The sequence below is a fragment of the Sebastes umbrosus genome, chromosome 20 (genome assembly GCF_015220745.1).
Source record: "Sebastes umbrosus isolate fSebUmb1 chromosome 20, fSebUmb1.pri, whole genome shotgun sequence".
Taxonomy (NCBI): Eukaryota; Metazoa; Chordata; class Actinopteri; order Perciformes; family Sebastidae; genus Sebastes; species Sebastes umbrosus.
In genome coordinates, this window is record NC_051288.1 from 13324158 (window position 1) to 13344080 (window position 19923).

The window sequence follows — 19923 nt, forward strand, 5'->3', positions numbered from 1 at the left end:
AGAATGTACTACAGAGAGAACAACCTACTAATAAAGACCTAATAATTCTAATGTGAGCTAATGCGCTGGAGTTCTTCTCGTTTGACAGGATGAGTCCTCTTCTAGTGACGATGATGACGATGAAGACTGGGGCTCAGACACTGTAGACAGTGGCAGCTCGAGCTCGGATGAAGGGGAGGGAAAGAGCTCTTCCCTCGCTACGGTCTTCCTCAAGAAGTGAGTCTTCCCTCTCCGCATCTTTTATTTTTGGTTTACAACAAAAAGTATTTGTAAATTTAAAAAAAATATGAACAAAACGTGACACGGCAGCATAAAATATGGATACTTTTGACTTTTCCTTTGTTAGGTATGAGGTGCCTGAGTATTGATTTGTTTTCTGACAGACAATCACTCGAAGATTTTCTTGCTTTTCCCCATTGTAAATCAACAATTTAATAAGTGATAGATGAACTGCTAATGAAAATAATAAGTTGCAGCCCTAGGAGTAAATAAGTCAAAGAAGGCCATGCAGTTGCTGTCCTTCTTACAGTATCATGTGTATTTACCACCACACACTCTGTGTCTGTCCTCAGGACCCATGAGGGCAGCGAGAAGTCCGAAAAGAAGCTCGGGAAGAAGAAGAAGCCCAAGAAGAAAGAGCGGCTAGAGGAGGAAGCTGAGGAGGAGGGAGGAGAAGAGGTGGAGGGAGGCTGGGAGAAAGTGAAGGGAGGCGCCCCTATGGTCAAGGTAAAGAAGACATCATGATAAGTCTTTTTGCATTTAGTGCTATCAAGATCGCTGGTGCTGAAACAAGATAGAACAATATATGGTGCACTCATTCATATTGGTCTTTGCCATAATGCCATATGAATGAGTTATTATATATAGTAATTATATTCAATCCGTCAGGAAAAACCCAAGATGTTTGCCAAAGGCACAGAGATCAACGTACCAGTGGTGGTGAAGAAGCTGAATGAGATCCTGCAAGCAAGAGGCAAAAAGGGCACCGACAGGTAACACCGCATCATTCACTAAAAGCTCCAATAAATAGAAATAGGACCACACATATTATTCATAATAATAACACTCTTTAAATCAGTAATGCATGTGGCATGTAAAATAATAACCCAATAAACAAGTTGCATAGAGAAATGTTTTATGGCAAAGCAACTGCCGAGTAGAAACCTCTTATTTACCCTCGCATATCTGTACATTTTCCTTGCAAGTGTTCTGAATTGCAAGAAAAGATGAAGAAAGGGCTTTTTACTTCTAACACTTCAGTGCAGAAATATTAAAATAGCGCAATTTAAGTTAACGCAAAATCGCTTTAACGCCACTAATTTCATTAACGCAATCGATCTTTCGGAGGTTGTAGCAGGCTCAATTTTAAAATAACATGTCATACTAGATTGTCGCTAAATAACGCTCCAGACTTGCACTAAATTGTGGCGAGGAAAAACGGTCATGGCCATTTTCAAAGAGGCCCCTTGACCTCTGACCTCAATATATGTGAATGTAAATGGGTTCTATAGGTACCCACGAGTCTCCCCATTACAGAAATGCCCACTTTATGATAATCACATGCAGTTTGGGGGAAGTCATAGTCAAGTCAGCACACTGACACACTGACAGATGTTGTTGCCTGTTGGGCTTGAGTTTGCCATGTTATGATTTGAGCATATTTTTAATACTATATGCAGTACCTGTGAGGGTTTCTGGACAATATTTGTCATTGTTTTGTGTTGTTAATTGATTTCCAATAATAAATATATACATATATTTGCATAAAGCAAGCATATTTGCCCACTCCCATGTTGATAAGAGTATTAAATAATTGACAAATCTCCCTCACATTTTGAACAGATTAAAAATGTGTGATTCATTTGTGATTAATCGCAATTAAATATTTGTAATTGATTGACAGCCCTAATAGCAATATCTCTGATCTAATCCCCACTCCTTTTCTCCTGCCTCTGACAGGGCTGCACAGATTGAGCTGCTCCATGCTCTGGCGAACATTGCTAATGAGAATAACTTGGGCCAAGGCATCCTGGTCAAGATCAAGTTCAACATCATTGCCTCCCTGTACGACTACAACCCCAACCTGGCAGCCTTCATGAAGGTAGGCGCCACTGTTTTTCTAAATGTTACACGTTTGATCAAAATCAGAGTTAGTACCTGGAAAAGTTTGAAAAGTAAATCTAAATGATTTGAACAAAACAACCCAATATGCATGTTTATATATTGATATAAAAGAGCTATTGAAGTCCCTTTTTGTATTTGATGTTATAAGTGATTCGTTCTGAATCAGCAGAAACATGTTTAAACGCAGCAAAATATGTTGAATTCTGATCCTGGTGTTTCAAAATGAATCCTTCTGACTCTGTTTCCCTTTAGCCCGATATGTGGAAGAAGTGCCTGGACTGTATAGATGAGCTGCTGGACATCCTCTTTGAACACAACGACATCTTCATCGGGGAGAACATCGCAGAGGACAGTGAGAGTCTGATCATCTCAGACCAGGTATCCCATCTTCTCTTTTCTGTTTTTCTACATTTCTGATATTGTTGGGTGATAACTTGTCCTGTGTGTATACATGTATGATCTGTGTTCTATATTATGGGGTTTGTCTGCAGTATTTAAATTTATGGAGGCATCATTTGTAGATTACATAAAAATAATTTGTTACCTTTTGCACAAACCGCATACTTTTTTTAGTTTTGTCTTATAAGCTCAGAGAGACGATGGCATTGTTATAAAAAATAAATATTTATTGCTTTGTGTGTGTTTGTCAGCCATTCAGGGTGCGTGGGTGCATCTTAACGCTGGTAGAGAGGATGGATGAAGAGTTTACCAAGATCATGCAGAACACCGATCCCCACTCTCAAGGTGAGCTTTACCAGAAAACATTAGGGATGTGACGGGGAGGAAAATTTCCCACCGGCTAATAAACTTGTGACAACGCAGGTGTTACCGATTTACACGGGACGTTTTACAAGAAAAGATGACCTTCAATATGTGTAGCGAGCTTACTTTGATCTTGAGCTGTGTGTCTGACCTCTCCGTTCCAGCTTTTGCTGCGGGGCCGCATGGGTCTACCTGCGCCGCCGCGCTACTCTGTATGGCGTAGACACATTCACTGTCAGTCTGTAGCGTCTGCCGTCCGACTATCTATTGTCATCATGCCACCGATGGGCCAAAATGAACTGAATGGGTTTTATTTCTGTAAAAAAAAAGAAAAGCAAAACGATGGTGGGGGCGGTGGGCACGTAATGTAATCTGTGTGTGCCCAACCACCGTGTAACACTGGTAACGCCGGCCACCGCGACAAGCCTAGAAAACAGCCTCGAGAATTGAAAGCAAATCACATTATTGTTACATAGTATTGGAAACTGAATCCCTGAAGTGTATTGCTGCATGATTTTTGGTTTTCAAATGGCTCTTCCTCGTAGCTCACTGCTCTCTTCTCCACTCTTCCTCCAGAATATGTTGACAACCTGAAAGATGAGGGACACGTTTGTGGAATCATCGACCGGCTGCTCGACTACATGGAGACCAAGGGCAGCACAGAGGAGGTTTGCCGCATCTACCTACGCAGAATCATGCACACCTACTACAAGTTTGACTACAAGGCTCACCGACGCGCCCTCGGCCTTCAGGGAGAGACCAAGGTGAGAAAAAGCACTGGTGTGCTGCAGCTTGTGTGAGACAGAAATACGCTTCACTATATTAGCAAGAAAGAGAACCCAGTTTATTATCCTGACAGACATCAACAGATCTTCAGTCTGACAGTTGTGTTTCTCTGTCTGCCGTGTAGTCCGAGCAGGACCAGGAGGAGAGCGAGGGCGAAGACAGCGCTGTGATCATGGACCGTCTCAGCAAGTTCATCTACTCCAAGGATCGCACCGACCGCATCCGTACCTGCGCCATCCTCTGCCACATCTACCACCACGCTCTGCATTCACGTTGGTACCAGGCCCGCGACCTGATGCTGATGAGCCACCTGCAGGACAACATCCAGCACGCTGACCCGCCCGTACAGGTAGGCACACAGTATTCATTCAGGGTTCATAGTTGTTCTCTTGTTGTTCTTTTTCTGTCTAAGCCCCTATCTTCTCTCTCGTCTAGATCCTGTACAACAGAACCATGGTTCAACTTGGCATTTGCGCATTTAGGCAGGGCATGATTAAAGATGCCCACAACGCCCTGTTGGACATCCAGTCCTCTGGCCGCGCCAAGGAGCTCCTGGGTCAGGGTTTGCTCATGAGGAACATGCAGGAGAGGAACGCAGAGCAGGAGAAGATCGAAAAGAGAAGACAAGTAAGTCCTGCATAAGCAGCAAACCCCTGATCATGATCATGTCGGGGTTTTTTTTTTTTATGTTGATAACCTGCTGGTGTAATCTAGCTTTGCTGAATAAATGAGAAACTTAAGCTTGATGTGACAGAGGACCTCTCTGTGAACCACTTTGGTAGTGCTCTTCAAGATGACATTATCATAACATTGCTTTGACCTCCCTCACAGGTGCCATTCCACATGCACATCAACCTTGAGCTGCTGGAGTGCGTGTACCTGGTGTCAGCCATGCTGCTGGAGATCCCCTACATGGCCGCCCACGAGTTTGATGCCCGCCGCAGGATGATCAGCAAGCAGTTCCACCACCAGCTCCGAGTGGGAGAGAGACAGCCGCTGCTGGGTACGCAACATGTCCTCTCTGACAACTCTTTACACCAGGATGTTTTATCCATGAAGGAACCAGAGGGAGTAACTGTAGCTCTCTTTGTCCTCCAGGACCCCCAGAGAGCATGAGGGAGCACGTGGTGGCAGCCAGCAAGGCCATGAAGATGGGAGACTGGCGTACGTGCCACTCATTCATCATCAACGAGAAGATGAACAGCAAAGTCTGGGACCTGTTTCCTGAGACGCAGCGAGTACGCGAGATGCTTGTCAGGTTAGCAAACACCATTCTCATCCATCTATTCATTTGTTTTCTTCAGTTATGTCTTAAACATTTAAGGGAATTAAATTAGAGTTTGCTTTATGTCGATTTATACGACGGTGAACATTCAGTTGATTGTTTCAGATCATGCCATGATGATTTAATCTGGCAATAAATTATTATTTATACATATAAAATCATTGTGCTGCCCTACGTAATTTCATTTTAATGAATTTCCTGATTGTGTTTCCCTTTTTATAGGAAGATCCAAGAGGAGTCACTGAGGACTTATCTGTTCACATACAGCAGTGTGTACGACTCCATCAGGTAAGCACAAGATGTTAGCGCCAGTCACTACTAAAAAACTGGTTTGTGTAGCTTTCAGCTGAAGCCTCAGTTTGTATCCATTTAGACCAGAAATAGCTCTAATCGGGTGTTTCACTGGATAAAGGATTTTATCTCAATATGAGAATTTCTACTGAGGAAAACAATTTTTGTGTCTGTCCCCCAGCATGGGGACCCTATCTGAGATGTTTGAGTTGGAGATACCCACAGTTCACAGCATCATCAGCAAGATGATCATCAACGAGGAGCTGATGGTAAGTTTCTCTGTTCTGTTGGAGTGAATTTTAATCAGTGTAGATGTAACAGGATGTTGTTGAATTTGCGTCGCATCTTTGCATGCATAAAATTTGTTTTTTTATTTATGATTCCGTTCAAATTGTTGTAATTGTTTTCTGTCCTCTTGCCAACAGGCGTCACTCGACCAGCCCACACAGACCGTGGTGATGCACCGCACAGAGCCCACCTCCCTGCAGAACATGGCCCTGCAGCTGGCTGAGAAACTGGGCAGCCTGGTGGAGAATAACGAGCGCGTCTTCGACCTCAAGCAGGGCGTCTATGGAGGCTACTTCAACAGAGGTGAGTTTGGACAACACGCTTCACTGTATGCTATGTATACCATATATGTTTGCATGTTTTTTGCTTCCACCCTGTTCGTCAATGAACACAAGTCACATTAAAGTACTTCCCCGATGCTAAGAATGCTGTACCTTGTTAAATTCTTGGAACATCTCTAGTGCTCACTTCACTATTATTATTATTAGTATAGATTGTTTCCAAGAAAGCACTTTTCAATCCTAACTGGTTGTTTCTTTGCATTTCAGATCAGAAAGGTGGCTACCAGCAAAACAAATCTTACAACCGAGGTATGTTAAACCACACTGAGTTTGCACTTTGGATAACACAAAATTGACCATATGATAACCTCCCCAAGCCAACAGGCCTCTGACCTTCTGCTGATCTATTTATTGCTGCTTTTGACTAAGTTGCTGACTGAGTTTGTTTGCATTTAATTAGTAACTAACTTGTAATGCATTAAAATGTTAGGTTAAAGGTGATAAATGTGAGATTGGGAGCATTTCTATTGCCTCTGCACGGCTCTTAACATGGTGTTGGCTAAGGCAGCTAACAGCGCTAACATTGAAAACAACAGCAACAGTGCTGACAGAGCTAACGGTGTTAACCTGGGGGGGGGACCAGAGGGTGGGTGCTCCGTCTCTGCAACGGTACAGTCGGCGTTATCAGCTGTCACTGCCGTATGAGCGCAGTGCAGAGCGGTGGTCGTGAGCTAGCCAGTGGGGCACGCACGCATGCACTAAAAGGCGTGGCCGGTCCGGCGATGTCAACAGAGCACAGAAGCTCTGATTACAACACAGGCAGAGGGAGAGTGACTTCATTCTCTGCTCAGGTAGACATTACTCCTCTATATCTTTGCATAGCTAATAGTTGTCTGCTGCTATATTGATGCTTTGGATATCATATAGTGAACCTTTAAGGATAAGGGTCGGCAGAACTAGGGTTTAGAGTTGTTTCAAATGGTTACACTGAAAGGCGGAGTGAAAAGCCGCTGTCATACAGACAGGAGACTTTTGACAGTTGAAGTAGACTATGATGGTCCTCCCGGGGGTCCTGATTGTGAGTCTTCAAATGGCTGAAGAGGCTAATTCTGAACCACAAACGTTCTTGCCACGGGAAACACTGTACAATACAGGACTCGCTCCTTTCCTTACTGCCGTTCAACTCTGGCAGTCTGTCGGAGATCGTCTTAATGGAGTGTAGCCCCTTTATGTAAACTGTTTCTCCGTGCTGTTCTCTTTTGAGTGCGGTCTTCCCAGTTAGAGCCGTTTAGGAGGAATTTTTTTTCCCACCTTTATCCGACAGATGACAGCGTAGAAGCAGACTGGAAATGTGGGAGTGAGAGATGGGTATGGCATGCAACAAAGGTCCCAAGGCTGGAATCGAACTGGGAGGTTGCGGATATGTGGCATGCGTATGTGGAATAATTTGAGGTTGATCCCGATGTTGTCCTTGAAACGCTCATTTACCAGAATTTAATTCTTAGCTGAGGCGTGTGTCAGGCATTACATGGCCTGTCCATCTCATCTGGTGTTTAATGATGGTGGTGGCAATGCTGTCGATGTTAGTGCGCTTCTCTTTCCAGCTGATACAATTTGGTATGATTTTGTGCTGGCGTCTTTGGTGGTGGAACTCCAGGACTCTAATATGCCTACTGTAGGCAGTCCAGGTCTCTGTCTCCACCATATAAAAGTGTGGGCAAGATAACTGCCTTTTAGACCAGCAGCTCGGTCTTTGCAAGCAGGTCAGAGTTTTCAAAAACTCTTCCCACTATGCCACCTGCTCCGTACCTCTCTGACAATGTCTGCCCTTCTAGAGAGGTGACTTCCAAGATAGTGGAACTGATCCACATTTTCAAGGCTAACACTGTCATTTGTTAGTGTTGGCGGGGGTGCGGAGGAGTCCAGTGGGGTCTGATGGGGAACCTTGGTCTCTCTTTTATGTTCATGGCCAAACCAAGGAGTGTGTATGCCCTGGCAAAAGCATCAAGTATGCACTGAAGATCTTTTCCTGTATGGGAGAAGATGGCTTTATCATCTACATATTGAAGCTCCATGATGGATGTGCGAAAGATCTTGGACTTGGCCTTGAACTGGTTTAGATTGAGCAGCTTACCATCTGTTCTATAGATGATCTGGACACCAAGCCAACCGGTGACCTATTATGCAGAAAATGGCTGCAATGAAGACTGAAAAGGGTGGGGGCAATGATGCATCCTCCGCCAGTTTCTACCTTGAAAGGTTCGGTCTCGCTGCCATTTCAGAGGACTGTTGCCGACATGTTGTCATGAAGGAGCCTTAGAAACCTAATGTACTTCTCCGGACAAGCACACTTTGACAGGATTGTCCAGAGGGCCTGAAGGAAGGTTCAGGGGTCAAATGCTTTGGTAAGGTCGATGAAGGCCGTGTATTGTCGTTGTTTCTGTTCCTTGCATTTTTCTTGTAACTGTGTGGCTGTGAATATCATGTCAGTTGTGGCGCAGGAAGGTCTGAAACCGCACTGGGATTCAGGGAGGATTTCTTTCAATTGTGGGTATATGCTTATTATAGGTTGAAAAGTGCTTTTTTGGTAATGATGATAACTGGTTGTTTTTTGCATTATAGATCAGAAAGGTGGATACCAACAGAACAAATCTTACAACAGAGGTATGTTAAACCACACTGAGTTTGCACTTTGGATACAAAAAAAAATGACCATATGATAACCTTTCCAAGCCAACACACCTCTGGTCTTCTGCTGATCTACACTGCTCAAAAAAATGAAGGGAAGACTTCATCACAACAGTATAACACCAAGGCAGTTAAACTTCAGGGATATCAATGTGTCCATTTAGGAAGCACAAGTGATTGTGAATCACTTTCAACTGCTTTGGTGCAAATTAAAGTGACAACAGGCGCAATGGAGAGGCAACAGCAGGACAACCCCCAAAAAGGGAATGGTTTTGCGTGAGGTGGCCACAGACAATGGGTCTCTCCTTATCCTTCCTGACAGATTCTTCTCTAGTTTTGTGTTCTGCTAGTGTCCTTGTTAATACTTGTAGCATGAGGCGGTACCTGCAGCCCAATCAGGTTGTACACGTAGTCCAGCTCCTCCAGGATGGCACATCCATACGTGCGGTTGCACGAAGGTTTGCTGTGTCTCCCAGCACAGTCTCAAGAGCATGGAGGAGACACCAGGAGACCGGCCGTTACACGAGGAGGGCTGGACAGGGCCGTAGATGGGCATCAACCCAGCAGCAGGACCGGTATCTGCTCCTTTGTGCGAGGAGGAACAGGAGGAGCACTGCTAGAGCCCTACAAAATGACCTCCAGCAGGCTACTGGTGTGCATGTTTCCGACCAAACTGTCAGAAACAGACTCCATGAGGGTGGCATGATGGCCCGACGTCCTCTAGTGGGACCTGTACTCACAGCCCAGCACTATGCAGCTCGATTGGCATTCCCCAGAGAACACCAGAATTAGCAGGTCCGCCATTGGCGCCCCGTTCTCTTCACAGATGAGAACACGTTCACACTGAGCACATGTGACAGGCGTGAAAGAGTCTGGAGATGCCTCGGTGAGCGTTATGTTGCCTGTAACATCATCCAGCATGACCAGTTTGGCGGTGGGTCAGTGATGGTCTGGGGTGATGGCTTGTGTCAGGCATTACATGGCCGATGTTAGTGCGCTTCTCTTTCCAGCTGATACAATTTGGTAAGATTTTGCGCTGGCATCTTTGGTGGTGGAACTCCAGGACTCTTATATGCCTACTGTAGGTAGTCCAGGTCTCTGTCTCCACCATATAAAAGTGTGGGCAACATAACTTCCTTTTAGACCAGCAGCTTGGTCTTTGCAAGCAGGTCAGAGTTTTCTAAAACTCTTCCCACTGTGCCACCTGCTGTGCCAGTGGGTCTTTTGCAAAGCTCCGTACCTCGCTGACGATGTCTGCCCTTGAGGAGAGGTGACTTCAACGGCAGGGGAACTGGTCCACAATTGTTAGTGTTGGCGGGGGTGCGGAGGAGTCCAGTGGGGGCTGATGAGGAACCTTGGTCTTTCTTTTATGTTCATGGCCAAAACCGAGGAGCGTGTATGCCCTTGCAAAAGCATCAAGTATGCACTGAAGAACTTCTTCTGTGTGGGCGACGATGGCGAAAGATCTTGGACTTGGCCTTGGCCTTGAACTGGTTTAGATTGAGCAGCTTACCATCTGTTCCATAGATGATCTAGACACCAAGCGAACCGGTGACCTTTTATGCAGAAAATGACTGCAATGAAGACTGAAAAGGGTGGGGGCAATGATGCATCCTCCGCCAGTTTCTACCTTGAAAGGTTCGGTCTCGCTGCCATTTCAGAGGACTGTTGCCGACATGTTGTCATGAAGGAGCCTCAGAAACCTAATGTACTTTTCCGGACAAGCACACTTTGACAGGATTGTCCAGAGGGTCAAACGCTTTGGTAAGGTCGATGAAGGCCATGTATCGCAGGTCTGGAACCGCACTGGGATTCAGGGAGGATTTCTTTCAATTGTGGGTATATGCTTATTATAGGTTGAAAAATACTTTCTTGGTAATGATGATAACTGGTTTGTTCTTTGCTTTATAGATCAGAAAGACAAAGGTGGATACCAACAAAACAAATCTTACAACAGAGGTATGTTAAACCACATTGAGTCTGCCCTTTGGATACAAAAAAAAAATGTTGTGACCACATGATGACCTTCCCAAGCCAACACGCCTCTGATCTCCTGCAGAGGCTGTGGTTATCCTGTTCATTCATTGCTGTTTTTAACTGTGTTACAGAGTGTGTTAGCATTTAATCAGTTACTAACTTGTAATGCATCAAAATGTTAGTTAAAGGATCGGGTTATGCCCGAACAGAACTAGTTCGTAGTGTTAATAGTTACAATGGAAGGCAGAGTGAAAAGCCGGCTGTCGTAGAGACGGGGGGAGACGAGATATTGTTTATATAGGGCGATAACGACACACATTTTCAGACACTCTCCTGGAAGGCATTTATAGTGTTGTGCTCGGTTCACATGAAAATTGACAGAATTGAAAAACGAAAGCTTGAGGTAGTAGTTCAAACCCTGCCTCCTTTCTCACCTCTATATTTTGGACAATCACTGCATGAAGTGGGTGTGAACGTCGACTGTCTGTTTTAGAAAGTTATAGATATTGTCGTACACAGCCCCCCTAATCACGCGAAGGTACAGCGGGAGGGGGTCTCGAAGCTATTTGACCATCCAACAAGCTGTTCTGAAGAAGCCTACTAGCAGCTTAATTTTAAATTGTTGCATTTGGAATTGTGTGTAAACCATTAAAACAATGCACGATGAAGTCATTTCCTGTCGTGGATATTCGTAGCTAATCATGTTTTCCCTCTTTGCACGATTACAGATCAGCGAGGTGGTTACCAGGGGAACAGGGGAGGCTACAATCGAGGCGGATACAGAAATCAAAACTACCAAAGCAACTACCAAGGCGGCTATCAAGGCGGCTATCAAGGTGGCTATCAAGGCGGCTATCAAGGCGGCTATCAAGGCAACTATCAAGGCAACTACCAAGGCAATTATCAAAGCAACTACTGAGCTTGGAACGTTTCGATTTCGGTCTCGCCCGCCTGAACTAGTCTTCATTCCATAACAATAACAACAACCTGGGTTTATTGCAGTGCAAGTCCTTCCCACTGCGACTCCACTACGGCCGACTTCTTTGAATAAACATGAAGAGTTTTTAAGGTTATTATTGCAAATAGAAAATTGTATAATAAAGGAATTGCAGTGTGGCTGACTTGTGGCGGTACAGTCAGGTGACAGACGTGTGACGTATTGTTGACTTACACTTATTAAATAAACAATTACGATAATGAAGCAGCGTGTTTTGTGTTCTCTTTTTACAGTTTTGTTTTTATGATTCCAATTCAACAACAAATGGATGACGTTAACCCCTCCTCCACACTAAACAGTGAAAGTCATTATTAGGTCTCAATGAATGTTTCTGGTTGTTGGGCAGAGTTTATGCATCAGTTGACAGTTGAAAACAGAAAGGTATCCTCTTGAAAAAAGTCTTCCATAATCTTAATATGTCTTCTGTCTACGTTTTGTGCAGTATAGAAACTCAGGAGCTGCTCCCTGGGATCACATCTCAATTCTTGATGTCAGAGTAACATTTCTCAGAACTAAAAATGAAGCTGCAAACTAAAGGAACTACTTTTTAGGCGACTCAAAAGAAAGATAAAAGGATTGCCTCTTTGCTTTATGAACAAAATATCAAAATCTATCCAACTGCTGAACATAAATATGCTACAAGAGTTGGCAATGAGGAATATTATGAAAGTACACCTGGTAATAACCTTGATTCTCTCACAGCTGCCAACACCCAGTCGAAGGGCTTTAAGCCAAGATAAATTGTAGTGAGCCAAGTAATAGTAAAAGATTTCCATTATAATCGGGACCCAGAGTGCTTTGGATTTTTCCGTCTTATTTGAACTTGTTTTTATATCTCTAGTAACATATTTGTGATGGTGACGTTCCTCCAACCCCCACAAGGCAAAAGGTAAATGCGTCAGATCAGGTCAGTGAGTTTGTCTGACAAAGACTAACCAGGAAACATCAGACTCAGTCACTGTGTCACCTCATGTTCTCGTTACTAATTATTTGTTGCTTTAACACCGTTAAAAACAGCTTGTGTTGTTTGGGGACATGTTTCTTATTATATGAATAACAGACTCTCTGCTACACAGGGGTTTGATAGCAGAAGACATGAATGGTAATGTCAGTTTCTCCATGGCTGCTTTTTAATTTAAGAAATACTGTTTTGTGTTGGTGATCTGTCAGCAACACTTTTCCCAATATTTTTAGTGGTTTTACCAGAAGTTAAGAGATCTGTGTTGTTTCACCAGCAGGCAAAAATGAAAATAAATGTACGTAGTTTACTATAAAACATAAAGACATTGACAGTTTTAATGTACAGCAGCAATATTTCATGTTTTTGAACAAATTGTCCACCAAACTTTGTTGCACTTATTATTCTCCAGTTTACCATACACCCAGTAATTAAGATCAAAACTAATCAATCGAGGCCAACTGCAAGTTGCTTAATATACATTCACTTCATCAGCAGCTTTCATATCAGCTCTTTAGGTATTACTAACTAAACATTCTTTTGGTCAACTGTTCCCATGTTGCTTCCTATCCTGCACCATTTCCTGATTGGGGACCTTAATGTGTCCAGTGGTTCAGCACCAATGCCTCTTCTCTGTTCTCCCTCTGTGCAGGTGGCCCATTAACTGCGTCCTCTCAGTCTCCTGTAGAGCTCTTGCTTCAGTAGATCCCTCTCTTTGCGGATTCCCTGCAACACGGTGCGATTCTCCTGAGCCCGACGCACCAGGTAGGGCAGTGTGTCGTCCACTGAGCCGTATGGCACCGACTTGTATATGGCATAACCCTCCTTAGCTGGAGAGAGAGAGAGAGAGAGTATTTTAGCATTTAAATCTTGCCCATCGTAGTTTACATGAAGAGGGGTTGGATGGTCAGAGCTGCTGTCCTACAACTGAAGGTTTGTATCATGTCAAACTGTACTTGAAAAAGACACAGGAGCTCTTGCAGAAAATGTAAATGTAAAGAATGGCAGTTAAGGTACAGCTCACCCAGTGTGAGGGAGACGTGATCACACATGCCCAGCAGCTGGCCGAAACACACTGAGCCTCCGTCACTGTCTATCCTCAATTCTTCCATCCTGAGGATGAGATACACAACAGCTACATCACATACAGCAGTAGTACCCAACCTGGGGCTCGGGACCCCACTAGGAGTCGCAAGATAATTTTGAGGGGTCATGAGATGATTAAAGGAGAACTCCACCGATTTAGCATTTCACTACTGTACTGATATTATTGGCCATTATTTATTATTTACCATTTGCTCAGATTTAGCCTGGGCCCAGCTTAGGTTGGTCAAGTCTAGAAGGAAGCCCGCAAACTGCGAAACCTGATTTGAGATTTGAAAAAAACTTGAAAAAAACTCTCACGAGACTCCCTGCCAGACGACCTATCCTAACGTTAACCATTCGAGGTCAATGTCTAACAACCTCGCGAGAGTTTCCCCAGTTTGCGGGCTCCCTTTTAGATACTACCCCCCCTCCCCCCCGCCCCCACCCAGTTTGGGAGCTACCGGGTTAGGGTAAGAATATCAGGGTAAGCCAATCAGAGGCAGAGTAGAGCGGGTCATTGCTTCGCCATAGTGGGATTCATAATATCGCACCCAGGCCTTATGCTAGTTGCGGCAAATATAGCCTCGAGTCGCTAGCCTCAAGCAGAGCCGAGGAGGGGCTAGCTAACTACTCCATACCCCCACGTCTTCAACCCAAACTGACGCTGACTCAGGTGACATCACTTGAGGCAATTTATCCGATTTTGTGCAGCTCCCCTCTGGAGCCACAAAAGGATTTGTACAACCTTTTTTCCACATATGCAGTTTACTCCCCAACACCTATAAACACATTTTGATGTGTAATCAGTGGAGTTCGTCTTTAACAGATGAAGGAAGCAGAAAAACAAATTCATGCTACAAAAAGTTATGCTATTTTCCTTTAGACTCCCATGCAATTTTCACTTCACGTGGTCTAACCGTTTGGCGGCTCGCCTCACTGACTCCTCGTTGTGAGTGGCGACTATGATCCTGTAGCGCTCGGGTTTCTGTGAAATGGCTCCCAGCATCACATCCAGAGAGCCGTTATAACTGCACAAACACAAGTAAACAGATGAAATGTGTTGGGAGTCAAGTCAGAAATGATCAGGGTGTTTTCAATAAGGCAGGATGAGTTGTAACTAGTCAGACTGTTAAAGTACAATATCATTATTCATAGTTCTGCTTTTGGTGTGATAATGTCCTGTTTTGCCCTGGATGATGTGTATGTATGTACTGTTTATATCCCTCTCTACCGCTTGTATAGAATAGAATTTATATATGCAACAGACACAACCAATGCACTTGAGTTGATTTTAATCCAGATAAAAAGGTTTTTAGCATAAATATATGTGCATTGGTAAAATTGACCAAACCCAGAAGAGTGCTAGACACAGTTTTATGATATTTTTTTAGTGTTATCTGGGATGCATTTGCCTGGTTGTGATTAATGACCGCTGCCTCTTATCCACCTGTCATTGGTGTCCTCCCAGCTCTGGTGGACGGGATCCAGACGACCCTCTTTCTCTGCCAGCTTCCTCTCTTTGTCCATGTAGGCTCCTCGCACCAGCTTCACCCCAAAACAAAAACCCTCATCGTTGGACAGACGCATATCTTCTAACAGGAGAGACCTGGACTCCTGAAAGACACAGACGGATAGGGGAGAATTTGATAATGTAAGAAAATACTTTTTATTAACTATTGTTTCAAGTCCAATTAAAAGGAGAAAGAGAATTAAAGATATTTGCCTTCAGGTAACACTGATATGTGTTCCAAATCCAGGCGCCATCTTTGTTAAACTTCTTCATCATCGCCATGGTGACAAGAGTGAGGGCGGGGTTCATGTAGGTGTACTCTGCATCAACCAGGACTCTGACTTTGTTTACACTTGCCTAAAAAAAAGCACAATCAATCTTTGCAATAAATGTATAACTTCACTTATTCACTGTCTTGAGGCTTAAAGAGGACCTATTATGCTTATTTTCAGGTGCATACTTGTATTTTGGGTTTCTACTAGAACATGTTTACATGCTTTAATGTTCAAAAAAACGCTTTACTTTTCTCTTACCGGCTGTGCTGCAGCACCTCTTTTCACCCTCTGTTTGAAACGCCATCCTGAAAAGGCCAGTCTGCTCTGATTGGTCAGCTGGCCCACTCTGTTGTGATTGGTCAACCGAACCAAACTCTTCGGACTACGCCCCAGCTCCGCTCTAACTAGCTTTGTTTGAGGGAGTGCCAAACTAGCCTCTAGGCAGGTATTATGCAAATTTGTTACTTGGTGACATCACCATGTTACGGAAGAAAAGCGGAACTTCAAGCGAGGCGTTTCAGGCAGTTCAGGAGCAGTGTTTCTGTGGGGGAGTGTAACTCCCTTTGGCGTGGACTTTGGGCTTTGTAACTTTGCAGACCTTTTACATGCATAAAAAAAGCACAAACCATAATAGGTCCTCTTTAAAAATAGTCACAATAATTTAAGTGTTCAAGATCACTTTGATGCAGTTCTCCCATGTAATATAAATTTCCTTCACATCTGTACCTCTGCTATTTTGTTGAGTCTCCGCAGGCTACAGAGGAAATGGGCCGCTTCACTTTCATCTAAACCAGGGAAGTTGATCGGCTGAAAGAGGCAGTTTCAGGCAAAGGTCAGAGGTCATTTAACACAATCACCCTCATCAACACTGTAAATGTATATATATAAATTGGGGGGAAAGGAAGAATCTGACAAACTGGGTTATTTTGGTGTACTGTGGATGTACCTCTCCATCCATAGCTCTGACGAGGAGATTCAGGTCATATGGTTGTTGTGCGATGAGGGTTGTGAGTTTCACCTTGATACAAGCAGTACAGATTCGTCGGTATGAAGAAAAACACAACGTGTACACAAAATTCAAGAACAAACTGGAACAGCTGTGGACACATCAAACACTAAAATGTGTATTCTTATCTTTTTTTCCCACGTGTTTGAGCTACATTCAGCTACTGTTTGACCTCAAAAGCCTGGGAATTTCCCAAATGGTTTTCCTCGTAACCAAAATGCTTAGAAAGGTCATTGATGTACCAAAAAATAAATCAAATTTTAAATACCCCCCTCTATTCAAAGATTTAGCATTTGAAAGTTAAAGGTGCCATTGATAACACTGATAACATTCAGCCACTAGATGTGGCATTCTCCCTTCCTTGTTCCAATGCATTCACTTCACAACAAGTGGTTGCCAGGCGCTAACTGACGACCCAGAGAGACCATGTGATACCAACGTCGTTTTACTATTGGCTCACAAGCTTTGTTAGAAGTGGGAACCAAATGTCAGATATTTTCCATAAATATAAACAAAACATTCAATTTGGACCCGCCAAAATATTTAAAATGATTAATTCACAATCATGATATTTTTTATCAGGAAAGCTATATTTTTATTTGGCACCTTTCTAAAGTCTCTGTGGATGTTTTTTTTTTGTTTTTTTATATTTGTCTACATAAAAATGTCATCAATAAGTCCTTTAATTAAAATGTCTTTCTTAACATTACAGTAAACATGTTAGTAGCAGTTCAACTGAAAATGGTGTGATGATAGTAATTTCCTAGAAACATAATGAATGGTGATGTACAGTAAAGCGTCTCCTTACACACAGCTCCGGGCTGAGCAGGGCCGTGACCTTCAGCTGCATCATCGGGTCTTTGCTCCACGCGTTGCTGTGAGATATTCGCACACATTCCAACATGGCCTTCATGTTGTCGTCATATCTCTTCTCTCTGGTGGTGACAAACAGCAATAAAGTGATTCACTTCACATGCAAGAGCATTTCACTTATAAAACAGCAGTATAGAGGAAGTGTGTGTTTCCAGTGGAGCTGAGGTGCAATGTCAAAAAAAAGAGACCTAATTTGCAATAATAATCCATTTCTTTAATACCCTGTAATATCAGCAACAAACAGGCAATGACCAGACTTTGTCACCACATAGTGAAGACAACAGCATTGTTAATTCCCATCTTAGTTATGGAAGATAAACTTGCGTGGTCTCCCCTCTTTGAGCCAGGGTTGTGACAATATGATTATTTTACACCCAGTACTCTTTATTACAAATCCACAAATAAAGTCAGTGTGATCGCCCAAAAGAGGAGCATACTGAAGAAAAATCAGTGCACCTCCACTGTTTTTTTCTATCTAGTTCCCCTTGAACAAAATCACCAGCTTCCAATTACAATACCCAGTTAAATTTGTGAGATTTTGATGTTTGGTTGTTGTTGTTTTCCACGTTTTTTATATGGTGGGATGTCATTTTCTGTTCTGTGAAGCCTGAGCACACTGAATTATTAACAATTTGTAGTACCCTGTGCTTTCTCCCAGATCTTCCTCGATCGGTACCGCCAGCATGGGCCTCAGTCCCAGCAAGCTCATCTTCTCCATGGACTGAGAGATCTCACTCTCATTCTCTCCGGCCACAAACTGGGCGTACACGGTGGGCCGCAGCAGCAAGGAAAACCCCCTCCTCCCGAGGAGGGTGCGTGCTACCGACATCAGCTGAAGGAAGAGGAGGAGAAGGAGGTGAAGTGGACAGAGGCGGTGAAGAAGGACCTTCGTTTGGTCAGCTAACATTACTGCCAAGCATTTGAAATATTTAGTGATATTGTGGTTTTAGCTGTCAATCAAGTTCAGTCTTACGTGTCTCAACTCACTGTTTTGACGGATGCTCATGTCTATGTAGTGCGAGTACAAACGCGCGCAATAGGACGCTGACTGTCGGTGACTTAGCAGCCATATGTGTCACTGTTAACAAGCAATTTCTGATTTTTACATAGAGCCCCTTTAAGATCACTTACTTTAAAACTATAAATGTTGTCAAGTTGAGTCCAAATGCAATTTGAACAAAATTACCCTCTGATTAAAAGTATATAAATGGTATTAACATGATTCAAATTGAAATCTGTTTCTGTTTATTAATATAAAACAGGTCTGAAGTTTTTAAAGTTTTAGAATACAGATGAAAATAACATCTAAGAGTACAAATGGTAGTAAGCATTATACTTAATCAGTGTAACGATTATGAGGGGGTCCTTGGAAAATGTTCTCCCCTTTAAGGGGTCCCTGTCCCCAAAACGTTTTAGAACCCCTGGTTTGAGTTAATAAACTTTGGTTTAAGGCAATCGGTGTCCTCAAATAACACCAATGTTTGACGTATTTAGCTCATCAGGTTTTAAAGTGTACCTCTTCCACCACTGCACAGACGCACTTATTTTTGTCAGACATTCATAATGTGCAACATTATACCACAGTATGACAGAGAAAAGAGAAAAGATTGATCAAGAAAAGTTAACATATGTCTCTCCTTGCCTCACCCACTTTTTTTATCCATTCACTTGTCTTATTCATTTCATTTTCCTCCAGATAATAATCACGAGTGTCTTACCTTCCCACTGTTGTTGACGAGCATAGGGAAAGAGCAGAGACGAAAGATGCCCAGAGCCCGGAGCAGCTCACCCCAACTCTTCACCTTGAAGGCACTGGGATCTTCAAAAGCCAGGGTCGCTGAGAGAACATCAGGCTGCTTGACCGCCGCCGCCGTCCTGGAGGCCGCAGTACCCAGCAGCCTCAGCGACAATAGGTGAGGGAGAGAAGGACGCAAGCGAGAGCACATCATCTTCCCTGGAAAAGTGTGTATGCTTGGGCTTGTATGCTACCGACTCAGCTTGTAGGTGGAGTCCCGAGGATGTTTTTGTATGAAACTTCCTATGTTGTAATTTTGAGGTGTATACCGTCTGCTCAGTGAGGAAGCTGCATCTGACGTGTGTGTGTTAAATATAAATATAATGATCCATAGTGTCAGAGAGGCATGATCAGAGCCGGAGTGGTCGAGTCAGGAAGACGTGATAATCCTCTCATGTCAGGACCTGTTGAAAGAGCAGAAAGATAGCAGCAGTGTTTGTTTTACCAGCCTTACTGCATGACGCTGCCAGGGTGTGAGTGTTGGCATCAATTAGAGAAAAACTAGTTTTAAAAAAAAAAAGCAAAAACAAAACAGCTCAAAGGAGACAGGATAATTTGAATTATTTGTCTGTTAGGTTACTCCAAAAGTACCAAAATGTGAATGAAATTGACTCACGGGTTACTCACGGGTTAATAAGTGACTAAATTTAGGTAAACATCAAGTTGACCCTTAGCATCAACCCACAAGTGTTCCCTCGGTTTGACATCAACAAAATGCACATTAAAAGCTCACTTTGTCATGTTGGATCTGGCTTTTTGTGAGAAGCTTTGGAATAAATGTGGCTGTAAAAGCCAATTCTAGGTTGTGATTAGGCATTCGGATAGTAGAGCAATCAAAGTGGGTCAATAGCAGGATTCAACTTGTTGCATTTATAATTACAGCTACAATAATGTTGCCTTTTTAACAGTGAAACAGAGCTAAAGATATGATCCATGAGGGA

The 19923-nt window shown here is 43.3% G+C and overlaps 2 protein-coding genes across 5 annotated transcripts in view; one reads left to right on the forward strand and one right to left on the reverse strand.

Moving 5' to 3' along the window:
* Nucleotides 1–11683, forward strand: part of eif3c (eukaryotic translation initiation factor 3, subunit C) — a 15176-nt gene extending 3493 nt beyond the window's left edge. Inside the window, exons 8-25 of one of the 4 annotated variants that reach the window (XM_037754640.1) lie at nucleotides 89–216; nucleotides 573–726; nucleotides 889–992; nucleotides 1960–2101; nucleotides 2377–2502; nucleotides 2775–2868; nucleotides 3463–3650; nucleotides 3797–4021; nucleotides 4108–4299; nucleotides 4504–4675; nucleotides 4771–4930; nucleotides 5180–5245; nucleotides 5430–5517; nucleotides 5674–5839; nucleotides 6085–6126; nucleotides 8440–8481; nucleotides 10417–10464; nucleotides 11211–11683. In XM_037754640.1, the coding sequence (XP_037610568.1) occupies nucleotides 89–216; nucleotides 573–726; nucleotides 889–992; nucleotides 1960–2101; nucleotides 2377–2502; nucleotides 2775–2868; nucleotides 3463–3650; nucleotides 3797–4021; nucleotides 4108–4299; nucleotides 4504–4675; nucleotides 4771–4930; nucleotides 5180–5245; nucleotides 5430–5517; nucleotides 5674–5839; nucleotides 6085–6126; nucleotides 8440–8481; nucleotides 10417–10464; nucleotides 11211–11401 (2328 nt within the window). In that variant the 3' untranslated portion in view covers nucleotides 11402–11683. The remainder of the gene's footprint in view (nucleotides 1–88; nucleotides 217–572; nucleotides 727–888; nucleotides 993–1959; nucleotides 2102–2376; nucleotides 2503–2774; nucleotides 2869–3462; nucleotides 3651–3796; nucleotides 4022–4107; nucleotides 4300–4503; nucleotides 4676–4770; nucleotides 4931–5179; nucleotides 5246–5429; nucleotides 5518–5673; nucleotides 5840–6084; nucleotides 6127–8439; nucleotides 8482–10416; nucleotides 10465–11210) is intronic. The other 3 variants (XM_037754643.1, XM_037754641.1, XM_037754644.1) reach the window with 3 other exon arrangements.
* Nucleotides 11684–12276: 593 nt separating this feature from the next.
* Nucleotides 12277–19136, reverse strand: prodh2 (proline dehydrogenase 2). Its single transcript, XM_037754646.1, has 10 exons — nucleotides 18906–19136; nucleotides 17829–18019; nucleotides 17123–17249; nucleotides 16255–16326; nucleotides 16035–16115; nucleotides 15247–15390; nucleotides 14971–15137; nucleotides 14441–14551; nucleotides 13462–13550; nucleotides 12277–13267 (listed from the first exon to the last, which is right to left on the reverse strand). The coding sequence occupies exons 1-10, from the start codon at nucleotides 19134–19136 to the stop codon at nucleotides 13098–13100; spliced, it is 1383 nt and encodes a 460-aa protein (XP_037610574.1). The 3' UTR covers nucleotides 12277–13097.
* Nucleotides 19137–19923: the final 787 nt, after the last annotated feature.

Bases quoted from the DNA above. Each gene is read 5' to 3' on its own strand.
- prodh2 (XM_037754646.1), bottom strand. From the start codon at position 19,136: ATGATGTGCTCTCGCTTGCGTCCTTCTCTCCCTCACCTATTGTCGCTG. The intron at 18,020-18,905 runs GTAAGACACTCG...CTCTTCCTTCAG, and splicing joins TCGTCAACAACAGTGGGAAG to CTGATGTCGGTAGCACGCAC. The intron at 14,552-14,970 runs GTGGATAAGAGG...GTGTTTGTGCAG, and splicing joins TGGGAGGACACCAATGACAG to TTATAACGGCTCTCTGGATG.